The sequence below is a fragment of the Erythrolamprus reginae genome, chromosome 3 (genome assembly GCF_031021105.1).
Source record: "Erythrolamprus reginae isolate rEryReg1 chromosome 3, rEryReg1.hap1, whole genome shotgun sequence".
Taxonomy (NCBI): domain Eukaryota; kingdom Metazoa; phylum Chordata; class Lepidosauria; order Squamata; family Dipsadidae; genus Erythrolamprus; species Erythrolamprus reginae.
This window is the reverse complement of record NC_091952.1, coordinates 149,834,192-149,851,886: the sequence shown is the minus strand read 5'-3', so window position 1 is coordinate 149,851,886 and position 17,695 is coordinate 149,834,192. Positions and strand designations below refer to the sequence as shown.

The 17,695-nt window shown below is 36.3% G+C and overlaps 1 protein-coding gene across 1 annotated transcript in view; it reads left to right on the top strand.

Annotated features, from left to right (window-relative positions):
- The window catches only part of ADCY2 (adenylate cyclase 2), a 180,697-nt gene that overhangs the window by 151,201 nt on the left and 11,801 nt on the right, over nucleotides 1–17,695 (top strand). Inside the window, exon 20 of the mRNA XM_070749069.1 lies at nucleotides 6,755–6,913. Within this exon, the coding sequence (XP_070605170.1) occupies nucleotides 6,755–6,913 (159 nt within the window). The remainder of the gene's footprint in view (nucleotides 1–6,754; nucleotides 6,914–17,695) is intronic.

Sequence of the window (17,695 nt, the reverse complement as noted above, 5' to 3'; positions counted from 1 at the left end):
AATTTGAACTGATCCCTTTGGTACTTAATGTCTAATCAAAATCAGGTTTTTTGGCCTTATCAGCTAGCCATGCCCTCACTGGGACCTGAACTTGCTGATGAGGCCAAAATAAGGCTCAAATAGATCTATTCTAATCTCCCATAATTTTCAAATTCAGCGAAAACATGTGACACATACAGAATATAGTTTGTTTGCTATGACTGCCTTGGAAATGGCCCTGGGTTGGGCCGAGAGGCAAAAAAGAGCTGTGATGTTCCTTCAATATACCAGGGTGATTCGACACAACACACACACCCATATATACTCAAACCAAGTTTGCTTTTATTAGTGGATATATAAGTTATTTCTGTTGTTTTAAGATATATAAAACAACAGAAATAACTTGGTATAACTATATACCTCAACTATATTATTAGATAAAACAGATGGAGCTCACTTAAACTAAAATTAGTTGGGTGGTTTTGCTTTTTCTGTATGTAGATCTTGTGTAGGGGTGTGTGTCTAAGGTTGAACACAATACATTTAATGTCTTCACAATTGTATTTAAATTGAATACATTTTCACAGGATAGCTTGTGTTTAATTTAGAATGTGATTGACTATGTAAAGTATCTTCTGGAAAGCATCAAAGTAGGAGGTTTCTTTACAAAGCATATGACATTCACATTCAGTTAATTAATTTAATCAGTACTTTCTTTTACTTCTGTCACAGCAGTGTTAGGGAAGGCTGCTTTTGTGACCAAATTATTCTTACCAATTTTAGAGTTTTGAGCTGCATAGAAATGTCACAGTCCTTAGAGAGGGAAGGCATACAAATCCAATAAATAAATAAATAATAAATAAATTTTAAAAACCCACTCAGCATGCCCTTTGTTCCCTGTAAGTCACTGACTTGTAATAAATACTGAATTTTGCATTGTAACTCTCTTTTCAAAGGGAATAGGAAAACATCACACAGCTGTGATGTCTCTCTTAAATTCTCAGATGTAGGTAGTCTTGACCATTCATTCATTGACTTCTCACTTGAAGTTATAGTGCTGGAAGAAGGAACTTATGACCCATGCCCAAAGTTATGACCATTACAGTTCCCCCCATGGTTGCATGATCAAATTCAGATGCTTAGCAACCTACCCATATATCTGAGGGATGCTGAAACTTCCCCAACCATTTATCTCTCTTACCATCTATGCTCTTTTGGTCCCCTGCCATCCTGCACTCTGCCATCCCAGCTGGCCTTCACCATCTACTTGCTCCTCGTTACTTGGCTGGGTTGGGGCTGGCTTTGCACACTGGAGGAAAGGCTGGTGGGAGCCAAAAGTAGGTATTTTTTTTCACTTTTCAGAGCCCAAAGCCAGTCCCAGCCCCACCCAAGAGCATTTTGCAAAGGGACGCTGGGGTGCACTACGGGTCAAGGAATGCTTTCGGCTCCTCCTCTTTCCTTTCCTTTCTTTTCAGTGCCGCCTAAAACCAGGCCCAGCCAGCCAAGCCAAGCAGTGAGGCTGGGCACGTAAAAAAATGACAAAGGTGGTCTGGGACAAGGGTGAAAGAGACTGGAGCTAGGATAGCTGTGGCTTCTTGGGAAATAGAAAACAACCCAGAGCCACATAGTTTTGAGTCTGCTTGCTGGTCGTTTACCTTAATAAGACTCAGGGCTGAAGATAACAAGCCTAGAATGGCTCGAATTGAGGTGAGTCTTTATCTAATGACTGGTGAAATTCACTTAAAGATGGGCAACAGGGTTCTGGGATTGTGCCTGCATCACTTAGGAACCAAAATTCTGGGTACAGTTATGGTCCTAAGTCGAGGACCATCCATATCAGATGAAAGCTGATGTGTACTTTTTTCCCTTTGGTCTGTACTTAGCCAAACAAAACAGACATTTTATTATACATTGTGCATGTTGTTAACTTCAGGTTTAAAAATTGAATTCATGCTCTGCATCTGTTTTGAGGTGGGGAGAATGCAGTTATTTATTTATTTTATTTATTTTTATTTATTTATTTTGTCCAATACAAATTGAAAGTTAAAGAGAATAAAAACATATAGTAGTAAATATCAGGGAAAGGATAGAAGAAAAGATATGAGAATAGAATACATCAATGAAGAGTAGAGGAAAGGATATATGAATGGGAGAAAAGATATATAAAATATAGGAGAGACAATTGGACAGGGGACAGAAGGCACACTAGTGCACTTATGCTTGCCCAGTTGATCCTGGGGGAGAGATGGAAGAATACAGGAGTGAGAACTGATGATGGAAAGGGAACGAACAGTAATGTCTTAGTTGTGATGGACTGTGGGGAGTTGGCATAGATCGGCCTCAATTTACAATTGGCCATTTAATGACCATTCAAAATAATAATGGATTCCCCTAGTGCCGGGATAGGCAAAGTTGGCTCTTCTATGACTTGTGGACTTCAGCTCCCAGAATTTCTGGGCCAATGATGCTAGCTCAGGAATTCTGGGAGTTGAAGTCCACATGTCATAGAAGAACCAACTTTGCCTACCCCTCCTTAGGGTGTACTTACAAACTGGATTCAAAGTTCTGACAGTCACCCACCCTCTGCAGTTATGTGACCACCTATCGGGTTCTCTCTGATGGCTATTTGTGTCATATAATATATGTGGGTGTATACAGTACACTGCTCAAAAAAATAAAGGGAACACTTAAACAACACAATATAACTCCAAGTAAACCAAACTTCTGTGAAATCAAACTGTCCTCTTAGGAAGCAACACTGATTGACAATCAATTTCACATGCTGTTGTGCACATTCAACTTTGTACAGAACAAAGTATTCAATGACAATATTTCATTCATTCAGATCTAGGATGTGTTATTTGAGTGTTCCCTTTATTTTTTTGAGCAGTATACATAATTTTGTACTTATTTATTTTTAAGTCATGTTTATGTAATGTATATTGGTGACCCTTTGAGAGCTGTATGCAACATAATTTTATTTTAATGTATTCCGATTACTATACATTCTAAGTGACAATAAAACTATTCTAAGTTCTATTTGCAACTTCCCACAGTCACATAACTGCAGCTCTGTTAAAACAGCAGGTGATAGCTTAGCAGGAAGCCTTTGTCCAGATTTATGAAGCACACCAATTGCACCTTTCCCTAAATTATGAATCTCGTCTTACTCAAGCCTTAGTCACCCTACATGTGGACTTACAACAGAACACTCTTGCCCTTAAGACCATTTTGAAGCTGCAATGGGTCCACAGTACAATGGTGCAGACCGAAGGTTCCTGTTTCACTCGTGGCTCTCAGTCGTTGGAGAGTTGATCACAAAGGGAGCACAAGGCTCCTGGACACCTTCATTTGTGTTCCTTTACCCTCTGTGATTCACAAAGTGCTTTGCGCATACACAGAGGGTAAAGGAACACAAATCGTGACTTCCGGGCAGGTGGGCGGAGACTTGCGCTCCCCTTGTGACCGACTGTCTGACAATTGACAGGCACGAGCGAACCGGGAGCATTTCACCCCTGGTGCAGATTCTTCGGGGCATATGTTGGTACATCCATGTGACATCTCTACTTTTACAGCACCGGTTATCTCTAAGGAGGCAATTTAAGGTGCTATTTGTAACCTATAAAGAGCTTCATGGCATAGGGTCTGGTTATCTGAAGGCAGCTATTCTCCCATCATTTCTAACTGATAGGATCTGATGGGCCTTATTTTTAAAATGGTTAACCTTAATGACATTTCTTCTCTATAGCAGAGCTGTCCTGTAATATAACATCTCCCCAGAGGTTTGAATTCTTCTTCAAAAAAGGCCTCAAACATTTAGTTCTTTCCTCAGATGCTATATTAGAGAAGTATCTGTCTTTTATGAGCATTTAATTAATGTGTTGAGTAGATTTGTCCTTGAGTTATCACATTATTTTTTGTTTTTATTGTATTGGATATGATTTTAATATGCATGTTTCCAGAGTCATTGCAAAATGGGCAGCTTTAGAAACTAGATTTATAAATAAGTAAAATATATTTGAAGCATTTCTTTTGAAGCAAGTCTTTTTATCATTGACTATATAAATAGCAATTTCTTTATTGAGTGTCATTACTTTTATTTGATAAATAGATTGATATCAAGATGCATATTTCATTCTCCCTGTCAAAAAAAAAAGTCACACTAAATGAATTCAAGTATGACTGAATTACTGATTCAGTATCATTTTCATTTGGCTTTTTTTAAAGCTGGGTATTATATAGCAACTTCACTCCCTTTTCATTCCATAAGTTTTCCCTTGTTCTTTGCATTTTTGGAGATACATTTTTCTTCTTTTCATTATGATTGATGAGATTCATGAAAGAAAATTATTCACCGTTTCTGTTATTTTTTATTAATTGCTTTCTCCATTCCCTCCTTCTCCCATATCCCTAGAAGCTTATTTTGTTTGAAATTTTTTCATGCCATTTCCGCAGAATAGAGAGGAATATAACAGTATTTAGGTGAGAAATTTTTACTACTGATTAAAAATACAGGTGTTTCTGTTAGCTTCCGGTATTTGCCTTCTTCAAAAATAGAAGCAGTAGTTATTTCCTATTTTATTGATTATATTTCACACACACCCTTTTAAAATTATATTTCTGTTTCACCTTGCTTTTCATTGTGATTATCTTGCTAATTATTATTTTTAATGTTGTTTATAAATATTCTTTATTTATTCTCAAATAGAAATCAGGTTATTACAAGGATATTTTAAGCTTTAAGTTCCATGGGGTGTTTTATTCATATACAGATGAAACTTAAAAAATTAGAATATTGTGCAAAGGTTCATTTATTTCAGTAATGCAACTTAAAAGGTGAAACCAATACACGAGAGAGACTCATTACATGCAAGGCAAGATAATTCAAGCCATGATTTGTCATAATTGTGATGATTATGGGGTACAGCTCATGAAAACCCCAAACTATCTCAGAAGATTAGAAAAATACATGTGATCAATAAAACAAGGATTGTACATAGAACAATATCGGACTTCCAAGTCTTGCTGGAAAATTGATGTCAGCATCCCCATAAAGGTCGACTGCGGAAGGAAGCATGAAGTGCTCCAAAATCTCCCAGTAGACAACTGTATTGACCTGAACCTAATGAAGCACAGTGGACCAACATCAGCAGATCACATGGCTCCCCAAAACAACACAGACTGTGGAACCTTCACACTAGACTTGCTGTGTGTGCCTCTCCATTCTTCCGCCATACTCTGGGTCCTTGGTTTCCAAATGAGATGAAAATTTCCACAGTCTGTGTTGATTTGGGGTGTTATCTGCTGGTGTTGGTCCACTGTGCTTAATTAAGTCCAGGGTCAATGCAGCCCTCTACCACGAGATTTTGGAGCCCTTCCACAGCTGAGCTTTATGGGCATGCTGACTTCAATTTTCCAGCAGGACGTGGCACCGGCTCACACTATCAAAAACACCAAAACCTGGTTCAGTGACCGTAGGATTACTCTGCTTGATTGACCAGCAAACTCACCTGACCTGAACCCATAAATAATCCCATAAATAAATCCCATAAATAAACCCATAAATAAATTGGGCATTGTCAAGAGAAAGATGGGAGACATGAGATTGAACAATGCAGAAGAATTGAAAGCGCTATTGAAGCATCCTAGTCTTCAATGACACCTCAGCAGTATCACAGGCTGATAACTTCCATGCCACTCCACATTGAAGCAGTAATTGCTGCAGAAGGGATGCAAATCAAGTACTGAGTACACATACATGCTTATACATTTCAGAGGTCTGATATTGCTCTATGTACAATTTTCTGAGATGGTGGATTAGGGGTTTTCAGATATTACGTTTCCCCTTTTAATTTGCATTACTGAAATAAATGAACTTTTGCACGATATTCTATTTTTTTGAGTTTCACCAGGATTGGGCTGCCCCCAGTATGCCTGGGATCGCCGATCTGTTAGCAGAAATGTTGATGTGTACGCATCTGTGTGTCTCCACCATGCCCTCTCACACACCCCACAAAATTTGCTTCTGCACATTCACAAAGCAAAGAAATTGGCAATTTTGGGGCTTTCTTTGCTTCTGTGCATGCGAAAATCACCAAAATCTCACACGTGTGAATGTCCTCATGCGAGATTTCAGCAATTTTTGCCTATTTCTTTGCTTCCATGCATGGGCGGAAGCAAATTCTCACGCGGGGTTGCGCAGGCCTGCCGCTGCCCACGGGTGCGCCTGCACCAGCCTTCAGGATTGATCTGGTAGGGAAAGGTAAGTGCGGCCCTTCACTGAGTTTCACCTGTACTCAACCATCTCATTATCTGGGTTGACTTCAGACTAAGTTAAAATAGGATTAAGTATCAGGATTATGTATACTATGAGAACCTAGCTATTTTCTCAGGGAATTGTTTTGTTACATGACTTTTGTATTAAGCAAACCCAGCAATCGTCCTTCTTCAGCATTCTCACTGGTATATTCCTCTTTTCCCTTAATTGTTTTATTGGACTCCTTCTTGAGACATAACATTGTTCGACATGTTGTTAAATTATGCATTCTGCTCTTATTTGGTGTTATGAGGTTATAGCTTGAGATACATTGCACATCATATATTGTAGAAGTGGTACAATATTGTATAAATGAATATAGTCCCTAAGTGGATCAGGGTAAGAGCATCTCTTGGGGTGAATGTATATATAACTATATATATATATATTTCTCTTTAAAACCATCTGATAGGACAAGATGCCTATTGTTTCTTTACTTCTGTGTCCTCTTTGTAACAGAATGAATATTACTGTAGGTTAGATTTCCTGTGGAAGAACAAGTTCAAAAAAGAACGAGAGGAGATTGAAACGATGGAGAATTTGAATCGTCTTCTTCTGGAAAATGTATTGCCTGCTCACGTGGCTGAACATTTCTTGGCAAGGAACTTGAAGAATGAGGTCAGTCCACCTCACTACATCTCATCTTAGGTTAACTGACCAGGTCAATTTCCAGAGAGCAGAAGACAAACCACAGACTGTAGATTCACCTGCCCCAGAAAGTAAGAACTGGCAAAACAGCTTAACTCCATGTCTGCTTGCTATTTGTGAGAGGACAGGGTTGAAAAGGGAAATTGTGGCAATTTTTTCTGGTACCCAAGTACTGAGTATGGTACTCTAAAGGGGTGTTTTTCAACATCAGCAGCATTAAGATATGTGGACTTCAACTCACATAATTCCCTCAGCCACATATCACAAAATTGCTGAGATTGAAAAACACTACTATAGGACATTGTTGCCATTTGGATTTAACAAACCACTGAGACTTACATGCCCTTTTATATCTGTTAATTTACAAATAACATGTGTCTGTTTGCGAGTATTGGAAGTTGCACAGAAAATAAACAGTATACATTTGGAGTCACCAGTTCTTGGGCTCATTTTTGAAAGCAATCCTTAAAAAAAAAACCTTTGTGTTTCTTGCAAACTGTATTCCAACACAAAATTACATTTCTATTAATCCCTCACATCTACTGAAAAGCTTGGATCTGTAACCAGGGTGTAGAATATACTGTCAAAGGCAATAAAGAGAAAAACTTAACACTTATAAAATCATCTATTGGCTTGAAGGACCGGGAAAGTGGTAAATCGTTTGTGTGTTGGCAGTTCCATACAGTCTCTTGCAAAAATCCTGAAATCACATAAAGTTGTAGTCATTTTAATTGTAAAAAATACTTTAAATTACTTGGGACCGTGACTCCTTTTCAGTCCTAGGAAGAAGGCAATGACAAATGACTTCTGAAAAACTTTTACAAGAAAATTGCAAAGATTGCAGAATTGTCCAGACGGTCTCCCAGAGTCAAAAAAACAAAGGCATAAAATCAGAGGCAGGTTGGTGTAGTGATTAAGGCATCAGTCTAGAAACTAGGAGATTGTGAGTTCTAGTCCTAGCTTAGGCACAAAGCTAAGGAAGGCTTTGAGACCGTCATTCTCCCTCAACCACAGGAAGGAAGTAATGGAAATCATTTCTAATATCTTGTCAGGAAAACTGCAGGAGCCTATCCAAGCAGTCATCAGAAGTAAATTTAAAAAAAATCTGACTTGACATTTAAAAAAAATACTATTTTAGTCCACTAGCAAGCATCCACCTGCTGACAGTTTTCCTAAGACAAAATCGTTCCAAGATATAACATTTCAGAATAATTTCTTTTCTGCTTTAGTATTTTCTAAAATGATAAAATCTTTGTTTTCCCCTCTGAAATTTAAAATATTACCAACATTTTGTTGCACTGGGAATTTCTATAGCCTATGAGGATGACCTGCTTTGCGTAGGAAGTAATTCTCTCCCAGCTACCTATTTTCATTTCCATATGAAACCTAGGTAGTACAAGCAGTCATGTTTTTCTTCCCTGGCCATGGCATTTAGAGTTTTATTTATATAGTTTCCAGTGATCCAGTATTTGTTTACTAGGGTTTTCAAAGCCTTCAAAAGGAACAATTGTCATAGCATGTAAACAAGAGCAAAATTCCCTTCCTTGAACTGTTAAAGTAGCTGCAGGCTCTGGAAAGCCAGACTCAGCTGTTTCAGAGGCAGTTTTCTCTGAGTTCCTTTGGGTGTGTGATTGCTTGATTTATCTAGCAGCTCTGGAAAAAAGTTTTCTCTTGCATATATACATGACCACAGAATACTGGGAAAAGTCTTCAAAGCATTTCCTTGGAGATTTCCAAAGAATGGGGATGTATTAACTCTTTAGGGTGAGAGTCTCTTGACAGTGTATTTTGAGAAACATTCTTTCAAAATGCATTGCATATATTTCTATGATTTATAACTGAAATTTCTTCACTCCCAAAAGTGTTCACGTGCCACTTAGAAAGACCTCTATCAAGCATGCTAATGTAATATCACCATAGGTTTATCTAATTGGAAGGACTTCTGAATTCTGAATTAGCCTCATGACACAATATCTGTCTTATTGGTCTGTTGCAGCCTGCACAGCAGTAACAGACAACCAGCAATTTACTTGCACTAAGTCATATCACTGGAAAAGGCAATTATATTTACATACACAGAAAATCCTAAAATGCATCCCCCCCCCCCACCCCACTAAACTGCATATGGAAGCACAGGTGTGTGGGAACTGCATAAGTAAATGGTTTTGGACTCGGATTTCTTTTCAGTATTCTCTGTTGGAAATGCTGAACAATGCTTTGATGGTAAATAATTTTGATTTCCTTTGGCAAGAATCTTCTACACATATTTCCAATCTAATTTAAAAGGTGAAAGAAATCAGTGTCCTATTTCACACTTCCAAATAATATAACTTTCTCGATCTCCAATTAAGAAAACCCACCCCTCATTGTCTCCCCTGACCCCCATAAGTACTGGTCACTTGAGGCATGACTATATTGAGCTGACTACCAGCTTCCAAACATCATGATCTACGTACAGCCTGGTCCACATGTTCTGGGTGTCTCCAGGCCCCTCCGTGCCCCTGATTCTCAAAGCCCGCAGCCCCATACAGCTCTTGCAATACCTCTATTATCTGTGAGCCCACAGCAGTTGAGTAACTCCGTCATCAGACATCTTTCTCTCTTTCCATTGGGTAAAGTGAGACCCATACGGAGTAAGCTGAGGTGTATATTCCAGCCCCTATTTGTCCTAAGCCCCAATCGCCAGCCACCCTCTGCTTAGAAGAACAGGCTGCTCTTGCTGTGCCATTGGAGCCTGTCCTGCCAAGTTCTCCTTTGGCCTTACTACTAGGGAATCCTTCCCAGCTGGCTGAGCTAAAGCCTCCAGCACAGTAACCATCGTGGCCACTTGACTCCTCTAATTCTGCAGTGTCCATCACTGATTCTGTACCTTCAGCCATTAGAATGGCGAGCTCTGACAATCTGTCAGGTTCCGGTAGAGAAATAAAGACTACATAGACAATCCTGAATTGTAATAAGTTTCCTTACTCCTCCTCCTGCACTGACTAACAAATGCTATTTATGGCAAAGTGTAACTTTTGTCAGAGCTGCCTATTCCATGCTTCCCGCCATTTTTATATTACCCATGCCACATCCCAGTGGTTAATTGTTATCCAATCTCTTTGCTGCGCTTGTCATCAGTAGAGGGTTGTGATTAGCTGTTGCTCAGGTCTTCCAGAAAGCTGCAGGGTTGTCTGACAGTCATATGTAGGCATCCATGCTGACAGCCGATCACAGCAGCAAGCTCTCACAGCCTGGATATCAAGTTACAGCCTTTCCCCCCAGTGCGAATGATAGCTCTGGGCCAGCAGGCTCCCCGAAGCTGACATTTAAATTTTATTTTTTTTATTTATTTACTTTGTCCAATACACAATAATATGCAATGAAGGTTATAGAGGATATAGTAGAGAAGAAATAGGAGATATAGGAGAGACTATAGGACAGGGGACGGAAGGCACTCTAGTGCGCTTATGTACGCCCCTTACTGACCTCTTAGGAATATGGAGAGGTCAACCATGGATAGTCTAAGGGTAAAATGTTGGTGGTTAGGGGATGATACTACAGAGTCCAGTTATGAGTTCCATGCTTCGACAACCTGATTACTAAAGTCATATTTTTTACAGGACATTGCAGCATATGATCTTGTGGGCAATACTTAGAACATGTTTAAGGCGTTGTAGTTCTAAACTTTCAAGACCCAGGATTGTAAGTCTAATTTCGTAGGGTATTCTGTTTCGAGTGGAGGAATGAAGAGCTCTTCTTGTGAAGTATCTTTGAACATTTTCAAGGGTGTTAATGTCTAAGATGCGATATGGGTTCCAAACAGATGAGCTGTATTCGAGGATGGGTCTGGCAAAAGTTTTGTAAGCTCTGGTAAGTAGTGTGAGATTTCCAGAGCAAAAGCTACGTAGGGTTAGATTAACAACTCTTGAGGCCTTATTAGCGATGTTGTTGCAGTGGGCTTTGGCACTTAGATCTTTAGTTATTAGTATTCTGAGGTCCTTGACCGAGTGGGGATTATCTGTGATAATTTGTTTATTAAGTTTGTATTTGAAGTTCTGATTCTTTTTGCCAATGTGTAGGACAGAGCATTTGCTAGTTGAGATTTGGAGTTGCCATGTATTGGACCAGTCAGAAACTGAGTCTAGGTCTTTTTGTAGAGTAGTTGTGTTATCAGTGGTGTTGAAGAGTTTTACATCGTCTGCAAAAAGAACACAGTTGCTTGTGATGAGATTGCAAAGGTTGTTGATGTAGAGAATGAAGAGCGTAGGTCCCAGTATGCTACCTTGGGGGACACCACTTTTAACAGGGTGAATGAATTACAAATTATGCCTGTTAATTATTAAGACCTTTTAAAAGAGATTAATCAACTCATGGCAGCAAATATACCTAATATCAATGTGGTGAGAGAGTTGAGAGAGAGTGATTGACCTAGAGTCTCTCAGCCAGCTTTCATGCCTAGGACAGAACTAGAACTCAGAGCCTCTTGGTTTCTATTTTTTTTTTTTTTTTCCAAATCTTTTTATTAATTTTCTTTAAAATGACAAACAAACTTACAAACATTTAACATACATTGTAGGGATGTATCATCCCTGCTCTTCTCAAAAGTATAATTGCAGATACAGAAAAAGGAATACACAATTGAATATCTAATTCAATGCTACTAATACAAAAAATATCTGGTAAAAAAAATTAACTGTCATATAAAAGTTTCTAATTAATTTCAAGTCAAAAAATCTTTAGAAAAAACAAATTTCTATTCTATCTATGTAAACTAAATCTAAAATAAATCTTAATAAGAAAAGATCATCTAAAATATCTATACTTGTTACTACTCTTCTTTCTTTATTTTTTTATTCTTATCTATCCATTCATAAACATTGTTCCATGTTGCGTAAAATTTGGTTTCTTCCTGTTCATTCAAGCGTCTTGTCATCATGTCCATTTCCGCGCAGTCTAATATTTTTGCAATAACTCCCTCTTCTTTGGGGATATCTTCCCCTTTCCAATTTTGCGCGTATATAATCCTTGCCGCTGTAAAAATATGTATAATCAAGTACAAAATTTCTTTTTTATAATTTTGGTTAGTAATTCCTAGCAAACAAAACTCCGGGGTGAAATCTATTTTCTGCTTTGTAATTTCTTTTGTCATTTTTTCTATCATTTTCCAATACATTTTAGCTTTATTACATGTCCACCATTGATGATAATAGGATCCTATTTCTTTCTTACATTTCCAGCACAAAGGTGATGTCTTTGGGAACATTTTTGCTAATCTACTTGGTGGGAGATGCCATCTATAAAACATTTTAATTTGGTTCTCTTTCAAAGAAACTGATTTAGTCATTCTCCAATTGCACATCCAAACTTTCTCCCATGTATCTAAGTCAATTTCTTTACCTATGTTTCTACACCAATGTATCATACTATCTTTTAATGTTAATTCAATATTCTTGTGGGTAATCAAATATTTATATATTTTTCCAATTACTCTGTTGTGGTTTTTAGTGATTAACTCACTTAACAGGTTTTTACTTTTGTTAAATATATAGAGTGTACTATCTTTCTGGTATCTGGATCTAATCTGTGCGTAATGCCACCAATCAATTTGCATCCCTTCATCTTGTAGTTTAATTCTAGATTTTAATTTCATTTGATTGTCTAACAAATCTTTATATCTTATATTTCTTGAATCATTAATAGAATTTGGATGTATTATTGCGTCCAAGGGGGTAACCCAATCTGGAATTGTTAAAAAGTGGTTTTTCTTTATGTCTTTCCAGACATCAAATAAATATTTTCTCAGCGTGTGTCTTTTAAAGTAAGAATGGTTTTTAACTTTATCGTACCACACAAAAGCATGCCAACCAAGCATGAGGTCATGTCCTTCTAATATTGATGTTCTCATGTCCTCTAAAGTTATCCAGTTTTTAATCCATGTTAAGGCGGCTGCCTGATAATATAGTTTCCAATTTGGGAGCGCAAAACCCCCCCTCTCTTTTATGTCTTCTAACATATTTATCTTAATTCTTGCCTTTTTCCCTTGCCATAGAAATTTTTTAACCACATTTGTTAAGTTTTTAAAAAAGTTAGCCCCTGGATTGATTGGGATCACTTGAAATAAAAATAATACCTTAGGTAAGATATTCATCTTAATCGTAGCAATTCTTCCCAAAAATGATATTTTTAGATTGTTCCATATTTCTAGATCCTTTTTAATTTCATTAATTAATTTTATATAATTATCATTTTTTAATGTTATTGTTTTGGCTGTTAGCCATATTCCCAAATATTTTACTTTTTTAACTATTTGCATTCCAGTAATACATTCTAAATTGCTTTCTTGTATTTTACTCATGTTTTTAGTTATAATTTTTGTTTTATTTTTATTTATTTTCAAACCTGCCATCTTGCCATATTGTTCTATTGTTTGGATTAATCTTGGTGCTGTGACTAACGGATCTTCCATTATAAAAGTCAAATCATCTGCAAAGGCCTGGACTTTGTATATCTCTTTTCTAACTGTTAAACCTTTTATCTTTGGATCTGATCTTATTTTTATTAAGAGTGCTTCTAAAGTCATAATGAAAAGAAGAGGTGATATGGGACATCCTTGCCGCACTCCTTTATTTATTTTAAACGCTTCTAATTGTTCATTGTTTAATATAATTTTTGTCGTTTGTTCTGAATAAATAGCGTCTATTAAATTAACAAATTTGGGGCCGAATCTCATTTTATTTAATTGCATCTTTATAAATGTCCAATTCACGTTATCAAAAGCTTTTTGCGCGTCTAAGAACATTAAAGATAATGTTTTATCTGAATGTTGCTCATAATACTCTAATACATTAATAATTGTTCTAAGATTATTTTTAATTTGTCTACCTGGAAGGAAACCATTTTGGTCTGAGTGAATTTTGCTGTTTATCACATTTTTCAATCTATCTGCGTATATTGCTATAAAAATTTTATAATCTACATTCAATGAAGATATTGGTCTATAGTTTTTAATTTTTTCTTTTGGTGTATCTGGTTTATGAATTAAAGTTATCAAAGATTCCGACCATGATTTAGGAATTTTACCATCTACTCTACATTCATTAAAAATTTGGAGCATATTATTTCTTAATACTTCATTTTCTATTTTATACCACTCTGCCGGGATAGCATCCGGCCCCGTGGCTTTGTTGTTTCTCTGCTTTTTAATAACTATAAGGAGTTCTTCCATCGTTATTGAACTCTCCATCTTTTCTTGTTGCTCTTCTGTTATTTGTGGTAACTCTGCACTCTCTAGGTATTTAAATACGGCTTCTTCTTCAATATTATCATCTTTATACAATTCTTTAAAAAAGTTTTGAACTATATTTGCTTTTCCCTCTGGGTCATATTTTATTATTCCATCTTTATCTTCTAATTTTCTAATTAATTTAGATTGTCTCTGCTTTCTCAGTTTGTATGCTAACCATCTACCTGATTTATTGGCATGCTCAAAATACTGTTGCTTAGCTTTCTTTATTTTTTCCAATAGCTGATTTTGTTCTTGTAATCTAATTTTGTGTTTAATTAAATTTATTTTTTTCCCCAAATCTTTATTTTTCACATTTTGTTGTGATAGAAACTCTAGTTGTTTTAATTCATTTATTAATTGTTCATATTTTCTTTTTCTTTCTTTATTATATTTTGCAGTATAGGATATTGTTAATCCTCTTATGTATGCTTTGGTTGCATCCCACAAGTTCTGAGGGGTGGTGTCTGTATTTTTATTAATTTCAAAAAATATTTTTAATTCCTTTTCCATCCATTCTTTATATTCTTTCTCTTTCAAAATATTTCTATTCATTTGCCAATTGCGATGTTTTTTAATATTTCTCATATAGACTATAACTGGATTATGATCTGCCCAAGTATTAACATCTATTTCTACGTCTTGTATGTACTCTGCTGTTGTTTTGGGAGCCCACACCATATCTATTCTAGTCCAAATTTTGTGGGGGTTTGAGTAAAAAGTATATTGTCTGCTATGAGGATGCCTTTCCCTCCATATATCATTCAATAGCAATTCTGCTTTCATTTTTTGGAAAGTTGAGGGCAGTAAATTCTTTTTTTTCTTTTTACAACTTTTCTTCACCCCCGAATGGTCTAATTGTCTATTTGTTATGGCATTAAAATCTCCAATAATTAACATATTTTCCAAATTTAATTCTAAAATTTTTTGATGTAATTTTTCATAAAATGCAATTTGGTCATCATTTGGGGCATATATAGAAACAATAGCAAGCGATTTGGGTTCAATATCTATCTGGACAATCAAAATTCTACCTTCATCATCACTATATAGTTGTTTGGAATTTATAGAACTCTCAACATACATTGCCACTCCTCTTTTCTTTTGGTCTGCTAACGCAGCATACATCTTTCCAATTTTATTATTTAACAATAAATTCCGATTACTTTTTTTTATATGCACTTCTTGGAGTATCACAATTTGAGCTTTTTGATTCTTAATTTTGGAAAACATTTGTTTTCTTTTTTTTGGTTCATTAAGTCCATTGACATTTACTGAAAAGATTTTTAAATCTCTCAATGTAGTCATTTGTTGTATTTCTTGGTTTCGCGTTGAGGTTGCTTTCTTCTGGCCCCATGGTCCTGGTCCTCCACTTGTGCAAGTGCCCCCATGGCTTCGGCCTGCATTGCTTCCAGTTCTTTTGTTATCTGTTCCATTTCGCATATTCCACTGTTTTCATAAAAGTCTCTTGCTTGGTCTAGATTCTCCAATTTATATCTCGTTGATTTCCATGTCAATGATAGACCTTGTGGAATAAGCCAGCGAAAAGTTATGTTTTCTTTGATCAGAAGTTTGGTCAAGAAATGATAGTCTCTTCTAGTCTCTCGAACACGTCTTGGGATTTGTTTTAATATTTTTATTTCTTTGCCTTGGTGTTGTAGTTGTCCCGCTCTTGACCAATGCAATATATCATCTCGCATGCTTTTTCTTACAAATTTGATGTGAATCTCGCGTGGAAGATTAAAACGGCGAATATAGCTGTTAGAAATTCTGAAGACTTCATCGATTTCTCTTTTTATGTCATCTGGGTCCATCTGAAGAATTTTCCCAATAATGTCAGCCATAATGGCCTTTAAATCTTCATCTTTTTCTTCTATTACGTTTTGAAATCGAAGTCCATATGACGCACGTTGCATTTCCAAATGTGTAATTGATTCATCATACCCTCTGTACCGTGAAGCAGCTTTGTCCTCCAAGTGACCAATTCTTTTCTCCACCTTTTCCGCCTTTTCTTCCACTGCCTTCATTCGTACTTCATTATCTTGCAAGGCTTGCTTAATCTCCTTCATCTGGTCTTTCATTTCACCTGTGTCAACTTTCATTTCCGCCATCTCTGCTTTAATTTCATCTCTCTGTTGTGTTGCGTCTTGTTGAGATTTTAGCATAAAGTCATTTAATGTTGTTAATGTCTCTTGGATTGAAGCCAGAGATGGTTGTTTCTCCCTGTCCTTCTCCTTGGTGAACATAGTTGCAGATAAAGTCTGCTGTGCGGGAGATGGATGTGGTGAACTTTGCGGGGAAGAAATAACAGTTGTTTGCTTCTTGATTGTTTTAGTATGGGTGGAAGAACTTGACATTTTCAAGTTTAAATTTAGTGTTATTTTATGTTAGCAGAATGTAAAGAGATTCTATAAATTCCAAACCCACAGTAACAGTTATACTAAATCAATAGCAATTAATTAATAGCAATAAAAGTTCTAATTCAAATAAAAGGCTAAATTTCAAATACACTTAAAATTTAAAATATATCTAATTAATGCTCAACTTATTTATTCTTATTACTCTAGTCAAAGTTTATATCAAGAAGATGTGAAGAAGAAGAGGGGGAAAGGGGGAAGAGATTAGTTTAGCACAGCTGCAAAGATAAGGAGGAAAAGTCAGCAAAGTAAGAAGGAGGGTAAAAGCATGTGAAGAAAGGGGGCAATCAGAGTTAAAGACTATTATTCAATTAGGAGGGACAGGGGACCAAAGACCAAAAGAAAATTTAGCAATGCATAAACAGAACCAATTGTAATATAATGTAATATAGAATTAAAATTCAAAGATTGAAATTATCAAAGGGAAAATGCAAGGAAAAAAAACAACAATTGATTGAAGATCTAATTTGTTGTCAGAAACACCTTAATGAGTACTGCAAAGGTATTCCGTTTTTTGAAGAAGGGTATAGTCTTTAGAAAATTTATGAAACTTTTTCCAAGCAAATGCAGTTTAATCTCACAAAGTTAAAATGAAGTCGGTCCGTCTCTCACAGCCCAGGAAGAAATCTCTCCGCAGTAAATCCAACGAAAATGCTGTTAATCCACAAACCGCTATTAATCCAAACGAAATCCAATGGAAATAGTCCAACAGAATAATCCAAAAAAAAACGTCAATTAGATAATCCAAATTTTAAAGTTCTCAAATGTAGGAAAAGAGTTTTTTTTCCCTTTATAAATGTTTATTCAGAATTTGTAGGTAAATAGTGAGCAGTCTGGTCCTTCCGCTAGAAAAATCCCAGCCCGGACTTCATTTTTCAACTTTCGGTAACCAAATGTTTCAAAAATGTTTCAAAAGAGGGAAAAAAAATTTTTCAACCAAATAATGTCATTTTGTGAATAATAAATCCTTTAATGTCTCATTCTAAAATCTTCTAGATCTCCTTGTTTGCAAAAATTCAACAGTTCAAAACAAGTGAAAGTGGTTAGAATAAGTTCCGGCTGTTAATTCGC